Raw genomic sequence first — 20,565 nt, forward strand, 5'->3', positions numbered from 1 at the left:
GCTCTACTCTTCTACAGATCAGTACTTACTGAGCTTTAGTTCACAAGCTGAAGCGTGTAGACTTTTTAACTCTGTGAGCCAAAAAGGCAACTACAAAACAAGAGGGTATTACCAACCCCTTTACGCTGTGGAGCAGACGCCGGTTAGAAGGTACCAGGAAAAGGGCAAAGAATCCATCAGCCTTGTTATGTGGGCATGGGAGTGAGAAGCAGAGACTGGTAGGCTAGTGTGGCCCCCACCTCACGTGGCCTCCAGGGCCACAGGACAAGTGAGCCAGGAATCCAGGTAGGAGGAGACAGAGGCGCCAGACCCCAGCTATGGCACTGGCCTGCGAAAGAAAGTTCTTACACGGCATTAATGAGGTCGGAAGAAAGTGGAATTAAGGAGCACGTGGTCTCCCAATCAGTTTATTACCCCAGTGATTCTGTAGAGGAGGGTGATTCCAGATCTCATTCTCAGTTGGGATTTAAGTGCTTTTCCACACTAGTCCTGCTAGGACCCTCCCTAGGGCGATGGGCCACAGTTACCAGGCGTTTTCTGCCTTGCTTCCCTACCTTCCCCTCCAGCCATGACCAAGTCTTTCAGGCAGACCTGTGAGGCCCTGGGGTTAGAGAGTGGGTGAAGGGGGACTTGAAGGGGAGCCTGCAAGCTGGGGCAGGGCCCGTTCCTCAGAGCGCATGTTACTTTGGGCCCAGAGGCCTGGCCCAGCCTTGCTTCCCTCAAGGCCCAGAACAGGAAGGGGTCCGGCATGTGTGACAGCTCTGGCTCAGTCTGTCCCCACCGTCCCCTCTGTCCTGGTTGCACCGGAGACCCCGTAGGGCCCGGGCTTCCTGGCTTCTGTTTGCTTTTGCTTTTCAGGACTGCGCCTTACCTGAGGAAGGGGGTAAAAAAAGGGAAAGTGAACAGCAGCTGTGAGAGGGAACAAGGCCGAGAGGCCCGAATGAGGAGAGGAGGAAGTCCTGTGAGGACCCTACGGCCAGCCGGCCAGAAATGCGGGTGCCCACAGAGAGCAGAGTGTGTTTGATTTAAAAAAAAAAAAAAAAAGGTTTCATGGGATAAACATTCAAAGATTCCTCAAGCCATGGTCCCTTGGGACTTCAAGTTGGTTAAAGAAATAAATGCCTCTGTGACTGAGGACTGCGGAAGAAAATCAGAATTCAAGAGATAGGACGGTGGAAGCCAACAGATCTGGGGAGGCCGTACCATTTTCTCATGTCCGAGATACTACGCAAGAACGCACGCTGGAGGAAACCATCTTGAACGTAATCATCACTTAGCGTTGCGGCGTAGGGCAGGCCCTCGACTGTCTTAACTGGTTTGGTCTGAGGAGTGTCACAGGGAAGAGCACAGACGAAACCGTTTGTGTAGCGCCTTAAAAGACGGATGAGTAAGGGCAAACACTTATGTAGATGTGGCATTTTTTGTGGTGTATAGCAAGTGCCTGTTTATTTTTTATTAGGATTTTTAAATTAATTAATTTATTTATTTTAGAGGGGGCGGGGGTGTTCACGGGGAGAAGAGCAAAGGAGAAAGATCTCCAGCAGATTCCCTGCTGAGTCCAGAGCCTGATGCGGGGCTCGATCCCACGACCCTGAGATCATGACCGGAGCCAAATCCAAGAGTCAGACACTTAACAGACTGAGCCACCTGGATGCCCTACAAATGCCTTTTATTGAGCACTCTCTATTCGGAACACTGGCCTGGTCTTGTGCATGCATTTTTTATGGGGTTGGGTTTTTGAGGGGAGGTAGGGCGGTTGGTGGCGGTTAGACCCACATATAAGTGAGATCAAACGGGATTTGCCTTTGTCTAACTTATTTCACTTAGCATAACGCCCAGAGGGTCCGTGCAAGTCATCACAAATGGCAGGATTTCCTGTACTTTGTGATATGCATTTTCTGAAATCTCATAATCACACTGCCATATTGGTGTTATTACTCTCATTTCAGCCATGAGAAAACATTGCTTAGTGAGGGTAAGAAATAGGCCCAGGTTGCTCACCTGGTAAATGGCAGAATCAGAGCTCAACTCCAGGCCCATTTAAAATGCCCTGCTCTAGGGGCGCCTGGGTGGCTCAGTGGGTTAAAGCCTCTGCCTTCAGCTCAGGTCCTGATCCCAGGTTCCTGGGATCGAGCCCCGCATTGGGCTCTCTGCTCAGCAGGGAACCTGCTTCTGCCTCTCTGCCTACTTGTGATCTCTCTCTGTCAAATAAATAAATAAAATCTTAAAAAAAAAAAATGCCCTGCTCTTGAACCCATTCGAACAGAATTGATGTGGGAAGTGGCTTCCATGTAGTAGGAGTGCTGCTTGAATTAGAGCTGAAAGGAGTTCAGGGAACCAAAGGGGACACCGTCGTTTGGCCCTTTGGGTTCGCATCCTGGGGTCTTTTCCTCTTATTTTGATAAAAGCCTTTTTCCTCCTCTTCACTTTAACTGTTGTCCATTCCGATTTTAGAAATATAGTTCCTGTAGTAAAGACGCTGAGGGACGGGACTCTTCTCTTCTTTCCTCCTTACGTGTCGATACAGCGGATTCCCATCTACAGCTCCACATCTAAGGCTGGCATTATGGGTTACAGGACATGAGCCAGGGAAAGAACATTCTGTATTGATGTCTTAGACAGTCAGAACATAAAATTATTATCTGTGGCCCCTGTCACTATATGCTAGCCTTCCCCATACCTTCAGTGTTTCTGTTTTTCAGTGTTTCCTCTTCCTGGGATTCCAGTCTTTGAAAAGTTAATGCATAAAAGACGTGAGATTTTTCATAGGATCCTCTGTACAGTTGTACATTTAAAATTTTGTCTTCCAATGGTGAAAACACATATGCAATACTTAAACTCTATATCCTCCAAAGAATAAAAGACCTTGAGGGAAATGAGAGCTCATGCTAACAGTAAAAAATATCTTGGATCTACATTTTTGTGATCTGACTCTCCTGAATAATGGAAAGATCTATTCAAGAAAATCCTATTTTTAGCAGTCAAACCAAGTCTGATTAAGACTATGTCTTCTTTTAAAGGGCACCATCATATACTGCTTGTTGCAGTTTAAAATGGTGCCCATTTGGATGGTAGTTTGGAATAGAATTTAAGAAGGTCTTGCTAACTCATGGCTTACTCATGCTACCTCTGGGAATCTGTCCCAAGGAAAGAATTCTAAATAGAAAGAGGCTTTTTGTATAGAGATTTTTCAAAGTAGAATATTTATCAAAGAAAAAAACTTATAAACCTACATAGCAAAAAAGGTGAATGGTTGGAATAATTTTTTAAGTGGCAGATTTAAAAAGCATATCACATAAATAGTATATTACTTTAAACACTGGATAAAAGTGAAATATGATTGTAGGTGTGGGAGTAAAATCTATTATATTTAAAGAAGTTTCAAGAAAAAATGGAAGCACCATCACTTTATCAGGGATTGTGTTTGACAAAAATAGACTTAAAATGGATGAAAGACTTAAATGTGAGACAGGAACCTGTCAAAATCTTAGAGGAGAACACAGGCAGCAACCTCTGTGACCTCAGCTGCAGCAGCTTCTTGCTAGACACGTCTCCAGAGGCAAGGGAAACAAAAGCAAAAATGAACTATTTGATAAAAAGCTTTTGCACAGCAAAGGGGAAATAGTCGAGAAAACCAAAGACAACCAACAAATGGGTAAAGATATTTGCAAATGTCTTAACAGGTGAAGGGTTAGTATCCAAAAATCTATAAAGAACTTATCAAACGCAACACCCAAAGAACAAATGATCCAGTCAAGAAATGGGCAGAGGACATGAACAGACATTTCTACAAAGAAGACATCCAGATGGCCAACAGATCATGAAAAAGTGCTCCACATCACTGGGCATCAGGGAAATACAAGTCAAAACCACAGTGAGATACCACCTCACACCAGTCAGACTGGCTAAAACTAAGTCAGGAAACGACAGATGTTGGTGAGGATGTGGAGAAAGAGGAACCCTCTTACAGTATTGGTGGGAACGCAAGCTGAAGCAGCCACTCTGGAAAAGAGTATGGAGGTTCTTCAAAAACTTGAAAATAGAGCTATCCTATGACCCAGCAATTGTACTACTAGGTATTTACCCCAAATGTAGTGATCCGAAGAGGCACCTGCTCCCCAGTGATTATAGCAGCAATGTCCACAATAGCCAAACTATGGAAAGAGCCCAGATGTCCATTGACATGAATGGGTAGATGATGTGTTATCTATATACAGTGGAATACTGTTCAGCCATCAAAAATGAAATCTTGCCATTTGCAACAACGTGGTTGGAACTGGAGGGTATTGAGTGAAATAAGTCAATCAGAGAAAGATAATTATATGTTGAATTTAAGAAACAAAACTAGGATCAGAGGGGAATGGAGGGAAAAATAAAACAAGATGAAACCAGAGAGGGAGACAAACCATAATAGACTCTAAATCATAGGAAACAAACCGAGGACTGCTATAGAAGGAGGATGGGGAGATGGGTTAACTGGGTGATGGACCTTAAGGAGGGCATGTGATGTAATGAACACTAGGTTTTATATAAGACTGATGAATATCACTGAACTCTACCTCTGAGACTAATAATACACTTTATGTTAATTAGATTTAAATTAAAAAAAATAACAATTTAAAAAAAGGATTGTGTTTCAGTGGTAGAATTATGGGCTTTTTTAAAAGTCTCTATTTCCGGGCACCTGGGTGGCTCAGTTGGTTAAACATCTGCCTTTGGCTCAGGTCATGATATTAGGGTCCTGGGATCAAGTCCCACATTAGGCTCCTTGCTCAGCAGGGAGCCTGCTTCTCTCTCTGCCTGCCACTCCCCCTGCTTGTGCACATGCTCCCTCTTTGTCTGACAAATAAATAAATAAAATCTTTTTTTTTTAAATTTTATTCATTTATTTGACAGACAGCACAGCTAGGCAGAGAGGCAGGCAGAGAGAGAGGAAGGGAAGCAGGCTCCCCACCAAACAGAGAGCCAGATGCGGTGCTCGATCCCAGGATCCTGGAATCATGACCTGAGCCGAAGGCAGAGGCTTTTCCCCACTGAGCCACCCAGGCGCCCCAATAAAATCTTTTTTTTTTTTTAAGATTTTTTTTTTCAATTTGACAGAGAGAGAGATGACAAGCAGGCAGAGAGGCAGGCAGAGAGAGAGAGCAGGGGTGGGGGAGTAGGCTCCCTGCTGAGCAGAGAGCCGGATGCAGGGCTTGATCCCAGGATCCTGAGATCATGACCTGAGCTGAAGGCAGAGGCTTAACCCACTGAGCCACCCAGGCACCCCAGTAAAATCTTTTTTTTTTTTAAGTCCCTATTTCCATTCAAGAAAAAAAACACCATTGTCATTAAAGATCATAGTGGATACCAAGAATCAGATTTCCTATATTATGTCCACTTTATGTCTACATGTCTCTTATCCAGAATGTGGTGCCTTTCTCAGTCTGCATATTGTGGATGGATCTGATTTCATGGCTCTTAGCTTGGTCCTCAACCCAGACAACAGACCCATGGAACCGATTAACTGTGGAAAATTTGGAAATAAAGAGGGGCTCTTATTCCAAATCCCCATTTTCCGACCCTGACAAGCCAGGCCAAAGAAGAGCTCCTTCAATAGGGAGAAACTACTCGGAAAATGTCCACGTGTCCACACTGTAAAGAAACACAATGCCAGTGAAACACCTCTTTTCACCATTTCTGCGCTTACCTGTTTTTTCACCTTGTAGATAAATAGGAATTGCCTAGACAGAGGACAAATACTTAACCTGTGAATTTGCAAAGCATCAAATAATGAAGGATGGCTTCATTCATGGGACCATCTTCAATGGCTGACCGAACTCAAGGAGGAAGACTAATAGAATTAAAGGTCATTGATGGGCACCTGGGTGGCTCCGTTGATTAGGTGGCCAACTCTTGGTTTTGGCTCAGGTCATGATTTTAGGGTTGTGAGATCAAGCCCTGCATCAGGCTCTGCACTCAGTGTGGAGTCTGCTTGAGACTCTCTCCTCTCCTTGTGCCCCTCCCTGCAGCTCGCTCGCTCTCTCTCTCTCTCAAATAAATAAGTCTTTAAAAAAAAATTAAAGGTCATCGATTTCGTAATTCCCTGCAACCATGAATTAGACATATTCTCTGGCTCTTTTTTCACCCCAGACACTGTACTTCCTAGAATTATGTCATGAATTATTCATTAAAGTAGCTGTTTGGGGGTGGGAGTGGCAGTTACTAGGTCTTTTTTCACTAAGCCCAAAGAAGAAGGAGCATTTTATTCTTCTGTGTGTGTCTCCTGATTTCCAGTGGCTACAAACTGTTACGTTGTAAACACCTATTTCTGGACTTCGTCTTCACCTTCATTACTTGTCATGCCTTCAAAGAGAGCAGTGGCCTTTCCCTGGTTCAGAGATGGGTGGTTTGCGGCACAGACTGCAAAGATTTCCCGCGCCGTGAATACTAACGTGCTGTTTTGTGATAAAGGACACAGGTGAAAGAAAACTATGCCAGCAGATATTTGGTGTATGCTGGTTGGTATCATGGGGAGAAAAAAGAGGAGCTCGGTTGTTTCATTTCCTCTCTCTCTCTCTCTCTCTCTCTATATATATATATATATATATATATTTTTTTTTTTTACCTTTTTCTCCCTTTCTTTTCCCTCTTAGACAAAGCCCGTTGCATTTGCTGTTCGGACAAATGTCAGCTATAGTGCACTCCATGAAGATGACGTCCCGGTGCCAGGCATGGCCATCTCCTTCGAAGCAAAAGATTTTCTGCATGTTAAGGAAGTAAGGAAAAGGATTTGAATTTCTACCCGCATAAATTTTCACCTTGAGATGTCGTTTCTTCTCTCTTATTGCTGTGACATAGCATGGCGTGCCCCCCTACCCCTGACTTGTTTAACACCCGCGGATACAATACTGCTTAACCTTTTCTAATATAAATGTAACCTTTTTAAAGAAGAAAGAACTCACAGGTGTCTTGCACTAACTTCAGGGCTCCCCTGGGCTCTGTGACCCAGAAATTGGGAATTACTAGACTAAATGATCCTTTTTTATGCATAACCTGTGCTCTTTCTTTTTAATTTTTGACCTTGGCTGTGTGTCGTTTTCCCCCTCACGTCTATCACAAGTTTAACCATCTGGGGAGGGTTAATAATACCTAGAGTTCATGATCTCGCCTCTCTGCTGACAATGCCTGAACACCGACCACAACACCTGGACCCTCCTTGGGTGGTAAGTGTCTGCAGTGGAAGGGAGAATGGTAGGCATTGGAGCCACTAAGGCAAGGAGTAGCGACCAGGACACTCCCTTTATCTCCATGCCGAGAAAGTCTCCACCTGTCAGTAAACAATGACTCATATCCATCCACTGGAAAAATACACCCTTAATTAAGGTTGATTTTGGATCAACATTTATCAAATGCCTGCTGTGCAGAACATGGTATGAAAAGAGCAGAAATTCCCCCTGAATGATGTTCGCGGTGTGTGAGTATGAGGTTTCCTTGGACCTGCAGGAATGAGAATTGGAGCAACTTGCACCTGAGGGATGATATGTCACGAGGAGCGTATGTAAATTTCAGGGCTCACTGTGATACGGGCTCTAAGTAAAGGAGATGATGACTGCCAATTAAAAGAGCCTAGAGTAGACTCACATAACAAAAATTTATTAAAAAATAAAGCCATCCTCTAAAACTGTTTGGTAAAGAGGTAGAAAGGTACAGTTTTGACTCAAATATGTTTTTATATATGTAGGGGAAAAAAGCCTGGAGAATTTATTATTTTTTTAAGATTTTATTTATTTATTAGAGAGACCAGGAGCAGGGAGTTGGGGGGAGGGAGCAAGGGCAGAGGCAGAGGGAGTAGCAGATGTCCCCCTGAACAGGGAGTCCGATGGGGAACTTGATCATGACCTGAGCAGAAGGCAGACACTTAACCAACTAAGCCACCCAGGCACCAAGCCTAGAGAATATAGAGCCTACCATTTCATCAACTTTTGGAAAGAGAGATGAATACTGAGTAGGAAGGAAAGATAGAAAATGTTGTCAGAATTAATGACATGCCTGGAACCAGACTTTACAACAGGAAGTTAGGTTAATCCGTGGTCCCCTCCTGATGGCTGCTGCTTAAAGAGAGATCTCTTTTCCACCATGGAAGGAAAAGAAAAACAGAGTGGCCCGTCTTTGAAATGTTCAAGAACAGACTGGAAAGCTACCAGTCAACGGAGAGAAGTCAGACCAAGTTGTAAAGACTTAGGATAAGTATTCTATCGGCAAAAGAGAAATTGTCAGCATCCACATGAGTGGAGAATTCCTCTGTGAACCCTGTGCCACGGGAATTAGAAACCTGTTTGCACAGAGGGGCATTTTGCTCTGACACAAGATATTTCAGGTAGATTTCAGTGTTTCTTGACCACTCTTAGTATTTTTAAGTAATCTGATTATGGAAGAGGCGTCTGTCACACTCCCTCGTTCCTAATGGTCTCCTGGTAGGAAGGAACCAGGGGAGGTGATCCTTTAAGAGCCTCGCTGGAATTCAGGCTAGTCTCAAAGCAGTAGCAGGAAAAAGAAGAAAGGGTCCAGCCTGCTTTCCGAGATCGCTGAGCTCACTGGCAATACTTCCCTCGTCCATGCTCAACCATGAAACCCGTAGAGTTTCTTCAGTTGTGATGTTGAGGTGTCGTTTACCGTAATTGCCATAATACCCTCCCCACCAAAAACAGTTAACACAGAAAAGCAATCTGAAGGTGTGAACTTCTGTGCACTGATGGCAAACCAATTTGATTTTGTGTTTAGAAATTTAACAATGACTGGTGGATAGGGCGATTGGTGAAAGAAGGCTGTGAAATCGGATTCATCCCAAGCCCAGTGAAACTAGAAAATATGAGGCTGCAGCATGAACAGAGAGCCAAGCAAGGGAAATTCTACTCCAGGTATGAGGAAAACGCCGTTTGTGTAAAAGGCTACATTACATGGTCAACTGTGTCTTCGTGTTGTCTGTGTCCCACGGTATTTATTACGTGTTGGAAAGCAGACTCGCGATATGGTTTAGTGATGGCATCCTGGCGTCTGATTTTCATCCTATTTGGGAAAGAATCACATTAATTGTTCTCATTAAGAATAAAGGCATCAAGTATTGAATGTGGGCTTCAGTGCAGAAGTTGTTCTCAAGTCCTAATCTCTTACTGAAAATTCTGGGCCTGAGCAGCCTCGGTGACTAAGCCGAGTGTCGCTAGCTGCCTGGCGGGGTGGGGAGGCATTTCAGACACGACGGTCTTCGACGTCGCTGGCCAAGAGCAGGTCTTGTGATCTGTGCATTTTATCCTCACTTGGGAAACTGAGTTTTCAGTTCTACCCACCCCTAAGCACTTCAGGGTTGAAACCTGGTATAAAACTGCCTTTGGCGATAGCAATTGAATGAGTTATGAATACACTGGGGCTGAGTAATCCTTCCTAAGGTTCTTGAAGTTGTGTGCCCCTCAGTAAAAGCAGCCGTGGAAGACTGAGAAGAATTCACTCAGACATGGAGTGACTTTGAAATTGAACTGTACTCAGACACGTCTGAGAACACAGCCTGCTTCTCCCTGGGGGAAGGGATGTGAACCGCTAGGTTCTGTTTTCTCTAGCTTAGATTTTATTTGTTTCTCTAATGCTGCAAAATCCTTTGTATTCAAAGGTAGTACTTTAGCATTAGCAAGAAATTTTTTTTTTTTTTTTTTGGTCAAGCATCAGCAATAAGTGAAATAGAAAATCATTTTTGGTTTGGACCAACCATCTTCTTTAGTATTTTGTTAACTGTTGGGTTCTTTTAGTTCAGATGCAGCTCCTCCCTTTCTGGAGACCTCGTCCCCATATTTGGCTCTCATGAACCCCTAGATTATTGGCAGCTGTCAGACTGAGATGTGTATAGTCCCATAGAAGTAGATCATGCAGATCAACAAAGCAGGAGCAGCTGACTTGTAGGATATTGAAGATCTGATTCTATTCGTACAATTTCCAGTGTTCTCCGGCTTTATTGGGTCTTCTTCTGTTCTCTGTATGGATACTGGTATCTCAGTACTAGCTAATAAAATCTCATAATGTGGAAAATTTTTTATTTTCATGAGATATAGATATTACTGTTTTCAATTTGGTGGTATATAGGTTGTTGGGGTTTGATGTTATCTCAGAGGATGCTCGTGTTGTCTTTATTTGTTAAGGATAATTCAGCATTTTCAAGAGTTTTCCTGGTGAATTAAGTTTAGGATAATACTAGGTAATAGGGAAATTACTTTGAGGATTTTTCTGAGCCTTTTTTTTTTTTTAATGATTTTACTCATTTGAGAGAGAGAGAGAGAGAGCAGGAGCAGGGAGTAGGAGCAGAGGGAAAGGGAGAAGCAGGCTCCCCACTGAGCAGGGAGCCTGATGCAGGACTGAATCCCACAACCCTAAGATCATGACCTGAGCCAAAGGCAATCGCTTAACAGACTGAGCCACCTAGGCGCCCCTTTTCTGAGCCTTTACTATATCAGTGTATACTATGAATCTGGGCACTGGGATGGGGATATTTTTCATGTATATACTAAAATTATCTTAAATCTTCCTTCATTCATGTCTTTGGAATAGTGTTCTGCAGAATGTATTATGGAAAATTGCGGATGGGTTTTCTCAGAGATAAACTTGTATATCTTTCTCTGCTTATTCATGTACAAACCAAGAAGGGAGAACTACTTCCCAAAGCGTAGGAAGGGAGATATTATGGCCAAAATTGTTAGGGAAGCACGGTTTCCTCTGCCTCCCATGTGGTCATCCCTGGGCTGATGTGAGTCATCGGCTCAGCTTTGTAAGAACTTGTAGAAACAACAGGTATTAGAGCCCCTACTTCCCAGACGGGGCAGCAGGCAAAGAGAAGGCAGAGACCTTGACCAAGACTGCACAACTGGTAAGCAGCAGAATTGGGATGAAAACTGGCTCAGTCTGACTGTAGCCTGACCTCAGACAGATTACCCTGCTCCAGCGCACATCACGTAGCAAAGGCCTGGTATAGCTAGGACAGAATGGATCATTACTCATATCGCCATCTGATATTTACTCTATCAGATAGACTGTTTTGCTATTGCATTTTTTTTCCCCTTAAAAGACTATAAATTACATTTGGGAAGTAACATAACTTACTCTAGAGAGCTAGGTTACCTTTGCTATAACTGGATGGCTTTTCTCTTGATTGTCTTGATTTTATTTTGTCCTGTATCTTGTCCTTTTTACCTAAACGGTTGCCTTGGTCGGTGAAGGTATTTTTACTTGCTTTTAGAGATTTTTACATTTGTTTTCTAACCTTCGAAATACAGTTTTATTTTGAGGACATAACTGGAATTCAGCAGTATATAAAAAAACTCTGATTTTTAAGTTACAAAAATTGGCAGAAATCAAAGGCAGTAAATGGGGGACAGAGCTCGAGAATGTGGCATTTGCCTAGAATGAAAAGTTAAGGGCAAATTTGCATTTTGAACATTTTGGCTGTTTGCGGTGTTTGTTGAAATTTTACACAATCCAAATAATACTTCGACTTTTATTAAAATTCAAAGAGAATGTAAAACAGACCCATGCTTGAATTGAAATTAGACTTGGGACTTGAGAAAAAGTAAAAACAAAATCCAAACACGCAAAAAAAAAAACTTCCAAAAGAAAATGTTTTGGTCCTGGTGTAATGGGTATATTCTTGTAAATCGACCAGAAATTGCTTCTGTAAATACCACTTTTTATTAATTTTACGTCCTGTCTGGTATCCTTGTTAAATGTTCCGGGGTATCTCTTAAGAACCTCAGAAAGATACAGCGGCTCCTGCTAGCTGCTTTAAGTTTGTGACGTTGGTCTGTTTTATGCTTTAAAAGGCCAGGCAGAAGCAATACAATTCAGCCTGCTTACTGGTGTTTAGTGTAATTTATATTTCCATATTAATATTTATGTAACTTAAACATTGCCTTTCGGTGCATAGACACCATAGAAAATTCTTTCAGTTAGACCCAGGGTTGGCTCTGATAATACGTGTTAGGTGGTAAGACTGTCTTGCCAAAATTGCCCATCCCCCACTGCTCCTTTCCATCTTCATCTGTGAAGGGGACCATCTAGTACTAGGATATTTAGCATGCTGGGATGCTGGTAAAAAAACATAAATGTCTGCCGGTAAGTCTAAAGTTTCCAAGACACTATCGAATTTTAGAATAGAATCTGGTGGTTTCACCGAGTACGTGCTCTTCAAATCATGCCTCGATGAACCAGGTTGAAGCCTCCATATTAGTCACATGTGAGACACGTTCTGAAGGCTAATTGCTATTAGAGGGTTAAATCCTGTCGCACCGTGTTTGTCCTGTTCCTCTGTATGTCTTGCAAAGGTTAGCAAGTTCCGTAGGGCAGTGTTTTTCTTTTATAGGTTGCTCAGGAAAGCTTGAGTACTTTTAGACTTCATACGCTAAAAGTAACCAAGCCAAGACAAAGAAGCAAACCAAATGAGAAGAAAACCATAATCTCGGTGTTAACCTTGAGGTTCTCGGCACTGCTTCAGGGGGTCCCCAGCCGAAGAAGCAAAGGAAAGTTCTGCACTCTGTCTCTGATGCTGGCAGAGAATGTGAGGGCTGCAGAAATTACCCTAGTTCTCTTCCGTTCTCTCAGGGCCTTTTAAAATTAAACCTGGAATTTGAAACCAAGACTATTACATGGCTGTTTCAAGAACTCCAGGAATCTCCACTGGGAAATTACTATTTGCCTCCTTATAGGAAAGACAGATTTAAAGTTCAGTAGAAACACAATGACTAACCATATTTATTGAGCAATACAAATGTTTAAATATCTGAAATAAGTGTCGGGTGTAATGTAAATTTTTGCTTTACTCCAGTAAATCGGGAGGAAATTCATCATCCAGTTTGGGTGACATAGTACCTAGTTCCAGAAAATCTACACCGCCATCATCCGGTAAGTAGGCAATGAGTGCAGAACGGTGCACTCCACATTTCATGCTCTCCTCGATCTCCCCTAATTGTGTGACTTTGCATACAGGATCCCTTTGTGAACCCGAGAAGGGTTAAAAGCGATCAGAAATAAGAGTGCCTACATGGAGTAAGAAATAATGTGGGGAAGTTTTTTCAGGGCTTTGAAAAAAGGAACGATGTCCATGTGTTCACTGTAAGTTGTTTAGATGACCAAAGTGATGAATGTATTTAATTTTTTTTTAAAGATTTTATTTATTTATTTGACAGACAGATTACAAGTAGGCAAGAGAGCCAGGCAGGGAGAGAGAGGAGGAAGCAGGCTCTCCACGGAGCAGAGAACCTGATGTGGGGCTCGATCCCAGGATCCTGGGATCATGACCTGAGCCGAAAGCAGAGGCTTTAACCCACTGAGCCACCCGGGTGCCCCGAATGTATTTAATTTTTTATCCCTACACACACACCCCCACCGTGGTACCCAGCACATCATCATGGGCAGCAAACGGGCAAATGCCCACCTTTCAGCGACAGGGCAACGTGTGTTGTTGGCCTCTGTTCAGTAAAGGCAGAAGAAGGATAAAAGCTTTCGAACGGCAAAGAAAGGAGAATAAAGTGATGTTGGAGTGATTGACCGCACATGAGCGTTACCCCAAAGGCTCTGTGGAAGATGTAGGAGATGAGTACAAGTATTGAAAAGAGACGGAAGCACTTGTAGCAAGAGTGACTCCTATTTTCTTTCCAAGGTAGTGGAGAAGGATACCAGATTAAAGTTGAATTTCAGATGAATGAATCATTTTTTTCGTGTATTGTATGAGAAAGACTTAGTTAAAAAAAAAATTCTCTGAAACTGAAATTTGACTGTATTTTTCTTTGTGAAATCTGGCAACTCCACCATTCTGGAGTTGTATATAAATTGGAGACTAATTGGTAGCATTGCAGAAAGCCCATAATCATCAGAATCTCAGTTTTCTAAGAGATACGGTTGAGTCAGAGTAAGATTGCAAGGACTCACCAGTGGAATATTTTGAGCGAAATGATTCCTTGTGTGATTTCGAGGAAGCTGGAGTGTTCATCTGTGGACAAGTTAGGGAAGTGCTTGCCTTCTAACTGGCCTGTCTTAAGGATAGGCTTCCCCTGTGACTCCTCATCATGCCTTATTCCTGAACATTGGTGGCTTTTAGAGATCAATCAAAGCCTTCTTAATAAAAATGACAGAACTTTTTAAGTGCAAAATCTGAGCACTTAAATAAGAAATAAATCATTTCAGGATGCATATTGATTTCAAATACCATGTGCATACAACTTGCAGTAATTCTGAGTTGCCCTGCATCGAGTGAAATAGTATGTTTGAAACGAAAATTGAAGCCCATTTAGGGACTGTGGGCAGCTTCTGTCTTCCCTCCACCCGTGGAGGGGAGCTGTTTGCTGAATGCACAGGGCACAGGGAAGCTTATCTCCGCTCCTTCTCAAGCATGTAAAATTACAGAGACGATGGTAGAAAGTTGTACAGTTCGTATATATCTTCAAAGCTGTCTCAGAGACTCCAGAGGACGGTCACCAGGATCCTGAAATGGGGAAATGTCATGTCCTATGGTGATACAACACAGCCCGGGCCGCAGAGTTCAGTGGTACTCCTGTAGACCGGGAAAAGGCTGCCATTTCCTTCAGCCGTCCCATAGCCTTCTAATGGTTTTGGAAATACAAGGAGAACAGGCCACATGCGTTTTGAAGAGTAACTTAGTGTGTCTGTAAAATAACATTCTGCTTTTGTAGACAGATGTTTGCCATTACTAAAACTAAAGTTTAATTGGCTACAATAACTTGATGCAAGTTTTATACAGATACAGGACTTGAGAATAACTTTTCTGAATATCGAGAACAGAAAACACTCGTGACTTAATGGACTGGAGACATTTGCCAACTGTGAATTTATAGCCGGCACATCTGGAACCTGCTATCATTTTCATATCAATGCCACAACTTCTCTAAAGGAAAACTTTAGAGTATTTCTACAGAGAAGATCCCCCCGCCCACCTCCAGGGTAAACCGCCTAACCTATCGGTGTTGATTGGCCTACAGTCCTTAACTTTCCCCTGTTATCTCCCAGAGGCCTTACCTACAATTCACCTGTTCCACTGCTAAACTGAAGAATACGAGCATTGGCCTAAAGGAAATATACTTGGAGATTCTCAAGGATTTGGAAAAGGAAAAATTTCCACTTCTCATCTGGGTAATGGGGTGATCGCCCATTACACAACATGTACCCCATGCCTACATGTGTGTGCCTTCACGGGTCACCCCAGCACCCCCCTCGACTGGACCCAAGTGTCTAAGATGAAGTTACAACTTAGATTTCAAAAAATGTTGTCAAGGCTCTCCACCAAAACCAAAACAAAACAAACAAAAAAAACATAGAACAGTCATTCTGTTGAGGACCAATAGAGGAAACCATTTTCTTATTTATGGAAATAGTTTTTCCCAAGTAAATACTAATGTTTGTCAAGGTCTGCAGACACAAAGGGGCAACCATCTGAGTCCGATAAAGTCTATGGAGCCATGAAAAGAGTTGAACATGCTTCTTAACTGTCTTAGTAAATTCCTTTAATGTGTTTTGAAAGTGGCCAAATGTTTTAGAATTCTCTGTGTTTTGGAATGAACCCACATGCTTTTAAATTTAAGTTAACCAAAAGTCAGAACTAATAAATTGGAAAGTTCTCAATTTGAGATTTTTGAGCCCTTGGGTCCAAATATAGGTAAATTTCAAACCTGTTTTGGGCTCTGAGGCTATGTGTGGGTCGCCAAACATCTGGGCAGTATTACAGCTAAGCTTTTTGTGGATTTCCAATCTTACTATAAAATTTTTTTAAAAATCCACCCACTCATCACAGCACACCAGACCGAAGGACCAAATCGTAAAATCTAATTCATGAACTTTGCCAATGCCCTGTCAACTCGGGAGAGGCTTGTAGGTATCCTCAGTTTCAGAAATGCTCTCAGGATGTACTGTCCCTTGAGGGTGGCCTTTATAAGCCCAAGAAAAGACGAGAAAGGGAAAAGTAGGGGGGAAGTTAACACCAGAAGGGAAACTTACCTGATGTTGGTTAAGGTCTACCTCAGAGAGAGTGAAAAACTGACCCAGATCCTCTCCATCGTAGCCAGGAAGACACTAACATGCTTCCTAAGTTAGGATTCAGTAGGAAGAACATTAGAGCATTGGATAAAAGTCAGCATCAAGTTAGAGTGTTTCGGTCACACACTACGTGCTGAACCTGTCAGCACACCAACGTTGTGTGGGTGATGCAAAGACAAAACACTTGTTTCCTAGGTAAGTCTAACTAACTAGCTGGAATTAACTCAGTCTGTGAGGCCTTTCCCTGGAGAGAGAATCCTGTGTGCTCGTTCTGTGAGCAGTTGTCGATACGTGCAATGTTGTGCAAACAGTGCCAGGGAATCACTCCATCACACACCTTCGACCTCCTCAGATGAATCAAAGGAACAATGAAGCGAGAGATCTTAGTTTTCAAAAGGCTGAGTCACCTCATATCCGTAACAACCTCAAAATTGAAAAATAATGTGATGCCTGTCAGGTGATCTGCTCCCCGTCGAAGAAGTTAGCAACGGGTACCCGTGTGAACCTGGCATGTTCCTTCTGGGGCACAGGGATGGGAGCTGCTCAGTGACCCCGAATGGTTATATCCGGATGGTAACTTATTCCTTATCGGAATGTACTGTGGTATTTGTTAGATAGAGTAGATTTTCTTCTCTGTGACCTCAACTAAACCACAGCGTTAGAGTAGATTTTCTTCTCTGTGACCTCAACTAAACCACAGCGTAATTTTCTCCTGAGCTCCACTCTGCGGTTCCTTCCTGAATCCTGGCAGTGAGGACGCGACACACACACACACCCCCACCCACTCCACCCACCCCCGCCTTGGCTGGGAGAAGGAAGGGGCTGAGGACGGAAGGCTGCCTGGATTGGGGAGCACTCACCTGCGGGGGCAGCGAGGTGCGGGGACAGGGGCTCGCAGATGCTGAGCCTAGCTTCCGAGTCCTGGCTCTGCAGAGGTTTTTACCAAGAATAAGTCCCTGAAACTCTTGAATTCTCATTTCAATCTTAAAAATAAGAGGATTGAAAGTGATCTTCAAAATACTCTCCAACTCTGATTCTGCAGCAGATAAAACTCTGTAGTAATTGCTGGTGGAAACATTTCATAAACCTGGAAATGAGATTATGGCTTTTTTTTTTCTTTTTTTCTTTTTTTCTTTTTTTTTTTTTTTTTTTTTTTTTGCGTTTAACAGTTCATCGTTAAGCGCTCCAGTTTTCAAGGCAAAAGATTTCAAAAGTGAAAGCATGTCGAACCACAGACCTAAACCTCTCGTTCTCCAGACAAGGAGGCGTGTGCCATTTTCTCTGGGGTCTTCGTGCCCTCCCACTCTCTGTCTCAGGTTTAATGCATTTATATAAGGCTTCGTATTGATCAGTGGAAGTCTCCTTATTATGTCATTTTTATTAGACTCGTTTCATTTGGAGATCGGGGGGGTCCAGTGTTTTCTATCTAGTTTCCAGATAGCCCGCAGGAGGGGGTCCATGGCATCTCGAAATCATTTCAATCCTTCCCATCCCGGAAGCCTCCCTGTACCATTTGCCTCATGTAGCCCTGAACTGGGGATTTTTCTATTCTCACTTCCCCTCACATGCCTGTTAGTGATGCTTTCCACCTTGCCCTTATTATTATTTTTTTCCACACAAAACCAAGCAAATTAAGGAGTTGGAGGCAGAGCCTGATAACGGTTTGCAGTGCAGTTGCTTAGGATCGAAAAGCTGAAGATACCGTGAGACGTGAAGCCAGATGTTCTGTGCCATGCTTACACACGGTCAACGGTCGACGTGGAGAACTGTCAGTGCTCTGTTTGGAACTACAGATTCAGAGTGTTGCTCTAAAAATACCAGTCAAGAGATCTAGCGTAAAACTCACGCGCTCGAGCCAACAGATCTCTTGAGGGGCTCTTGTGGTTTTGTTAGGTTTGATTGCATTGCCTTCCTAACGTGCCTGACCCTTTGAATTTTACTTTGTTGACCATGCGGAGCATTCGTGATAGATCTTTTACTACGGTTCGTTTTATTTGCTTTCATTTTATTTTCTTTTTTTTTTTTTATATAACCTGTTTTTCCTCTCCTGTCTCCCTGATGATTTTTGAATTGTTTGTCTGTATATAGCTATAGACATAGATGCTACTGGCTTAGATGCAGAAGGAAATGATATGCAAGCCAACCATCGCTCCCCTAAGCCCAGTGCAAACAGTGTAACGTCACCCCACTCCAAAGAGAAAAGAATGCCCTTCTTTAAGAAGGTAACATTAACTTCCAAGCTCCCATCTGTCCACCTGCTCACCTGCACTGCGTCACATTTCTAGTCCTGTCGACTGTCTGCGTCCTTTTGAGAAGCCAATAACGTGCATGCTGTGTTATTCTTTGTTTCTTTTCCATGCTGCTGTAGCTAAGCAGAAGCAGAAATCGGTAAGTTGACGTTGACATAAGGTGTGTTTATCCTGCCACTGGCATCATTAGCATTAAGCCCCACAGTTTGGGTAAAACACGGTCCTTTCTGTCCTCAGAAAAGAACCTGTCAAACAGCTAATGAAGTCCATGCATTTCAAACGGACGAAATTCAGCGATTGACCTGTTGAGGCACTATTACAGTACTTATCCTTTTTGATGGAATAATATCTTACCACCGAGGGACTTTGGTTCAACATCTCCCAGATGTCACACACTGACGACTTACATGATGCACCTTTATTGTGCATGCTTATTCTGTCTGTCTTTGTCTCTTTCTTTTTTTCCAGAAATTTAACTTCTATGAAGCATAGTAAAACCATTATTAGAATCTGATTTGTGATATCCAGATACATAGCTTGTACTAAAAAAAAAAAAAAAAAAAAAAAGTATTCAATTTTTAATTTAGTCAGTATTTAAACTTCTAATCCACTAGGTGCAAAATCTGCAGATGAACAAGACCAGTGGAAAACTGCAGGCTTGTTTTGGCGGTTTACTGTGAGTTTTTCCTATTGTCATCTATAAATACTCTCCCCATGTTCTTGCCTCCTCCGTCACAGTCAGGTCGCAGGATCTCACCTGTCGGATGACGGGGCAGTGGCCGTGCGTAGGTCGCCTTTGCCGCTGGCCGGCCACGATGCTACACGGTGATGCTCCTCGTCCCCTGACTGGAAACCAAGGGTGTTCCTGAGCTCTCTGGACTCCAGACCTAGTCTGTTCCCTTTCACCCATTTTGTAGCTTGAAAGCATTATTTTTTAAGGACATTCCTCACCCTCCCCCCGCACAAACAATGTCCATTCCTTCCTTTTTGCACGCCACTTTGCAGAGCCAATTGGACTGTCTTTTGGAATCTTCCTTCCTCCCGTTGCTGTGTCCGGCACAGCCATGGGCACATCGTGACACGGGTGGGGAGGAAAGCCTCCTCTGCCTCAGACTCCGTATCCTCGGCTCTTTTCCCCTGTACACAGGCATTTTGCCACATGGAGGAACTCTAAAATCAGCCACGAGGTGTCAGAGACTGAACCGGGAAGTTTGTTGGTTTTGTTTTTGTTTTTAATAAATGATGGTTACTTTTATAATGCAAGACCTAGGCCCTCCAAAAATTAACACCTGGATTTTTTTGTGTTAACACAGACAGCCCCAGCTTGGTGCACACCCGCATCCGTGGGCCCCCCTCCCTCTGGTCCTGTCTTCTCGGCGCAGCTCAACCCTGCAGCCAAGTGACTGACTGAGCTCAGAGCGCTGCTGCCTAGAAAATCAGTATCACTCAGACGCTCTGGATTTTCCAGAGCGGTGACATGAACTAAAACCATGTCAGTCGAGATGCCTTTTTGGAAGTTTGCTTACCCTTAAATTCCCAACCTTTAAAAATATTTATCACGATTTTTCAGCTAAAGAATTGGGACGAAATAAGGTTAGCGGGAAAGAGCAGATAAAAATGATGGTGTCGATATCCGTAGGGCATAAAGTACCAATATTCCATCAAATAAGGTAATTTCTGTAGCTACCCTATTGAATAAGAAGCTGATTGATGACCAGCATGGGTAACGTTTCTCTAGTTGGCAGCCAGAGATCAAAGGAACCAAAGACCTCTAAAATATGGGGCCACGTAATACTTACAGACTCGAAATGAAAATTCTTGGTAGCTGTGCAATTTATATTCCTAATTCCAATAATGGAAAAGGGATTCTTATACTGAATAGCTATAAGGCCTTGGCTTCTAAACATTGTCAGTATGATCCCAGGCGGTATCGATGTCATGACGAATATGCTTATGATGCCTTCGGCACTGGTATTCATTCTTCTGTTAATGATGATGTGGTGAACTTCAATGTAGAGCTCAAAACCAAAGAGACGACCTGAGATTCACGGATGAGACTGTTTTCCATGTTTTAGGTTGCTTTTAGAGTGGTGCTTGTGGCGTTTGTGCTATTATTGTATTATGTTTGTCTTGTTTTTTTCCCCCTGTTTGAAAATGTATCTTGCCTTTCTTGTGTCTATTAAAATTAATTTTGAACGCGAGGTAAAATCTGAAGGACTAAAATTTGACCACACAGCCACAGCGTTATTTCTGCCCC

At 43.0% G+C, this 20,565-nt stretch overlaps 1 protein-coding gene across 3 annotated transcripts in view; it reads left to right on the top strand.

Moving 5' to 3' along the window:
* The window catches only part of CACNB2 (calcium voltage-gated channel auxiliary subunit beta 2), a gene marked incomplete at its 5' end in the record, with an annotated part of 377,082 nt that overhangs the window by 328,801 nt on the left and 27,716 nt on the right, over positions 1-20,565 (top strand). For all 3 annotated transcript variants that reach the window (XM_080810102.1, XM_080810104.1, XM_080810103.1), the window contains 4 exons: positions 6,636-6,758; positions 8,764-8,900; positions 12,839-12,915; positions 18,148-18,281. In XM_080810102.1, coding sequence (XP_080666228.1) covers positions 6,636-6,758; positions 8,764-8,900; positions 12,839-12,915; positions 18,148-18,281 — 471 coding nt within the window. The remainder of the gene's footprint in view (positions 1-6,635; positions 6,759-8,763; positions 8,901-12,838; positions 12,916-18,147; positions 18,282-20,565) is intronic.

This window comes from Martes martes (assembly GCF_963455335.1).
Source record: "Martes martes genome assembly, chromosome: 8".
NCBI classification, from domain to species: Eukaryota; Metazoa; Chordata; class Mammalia; order Carnivora; family Mustelidae; genus Martes; species Martes martes.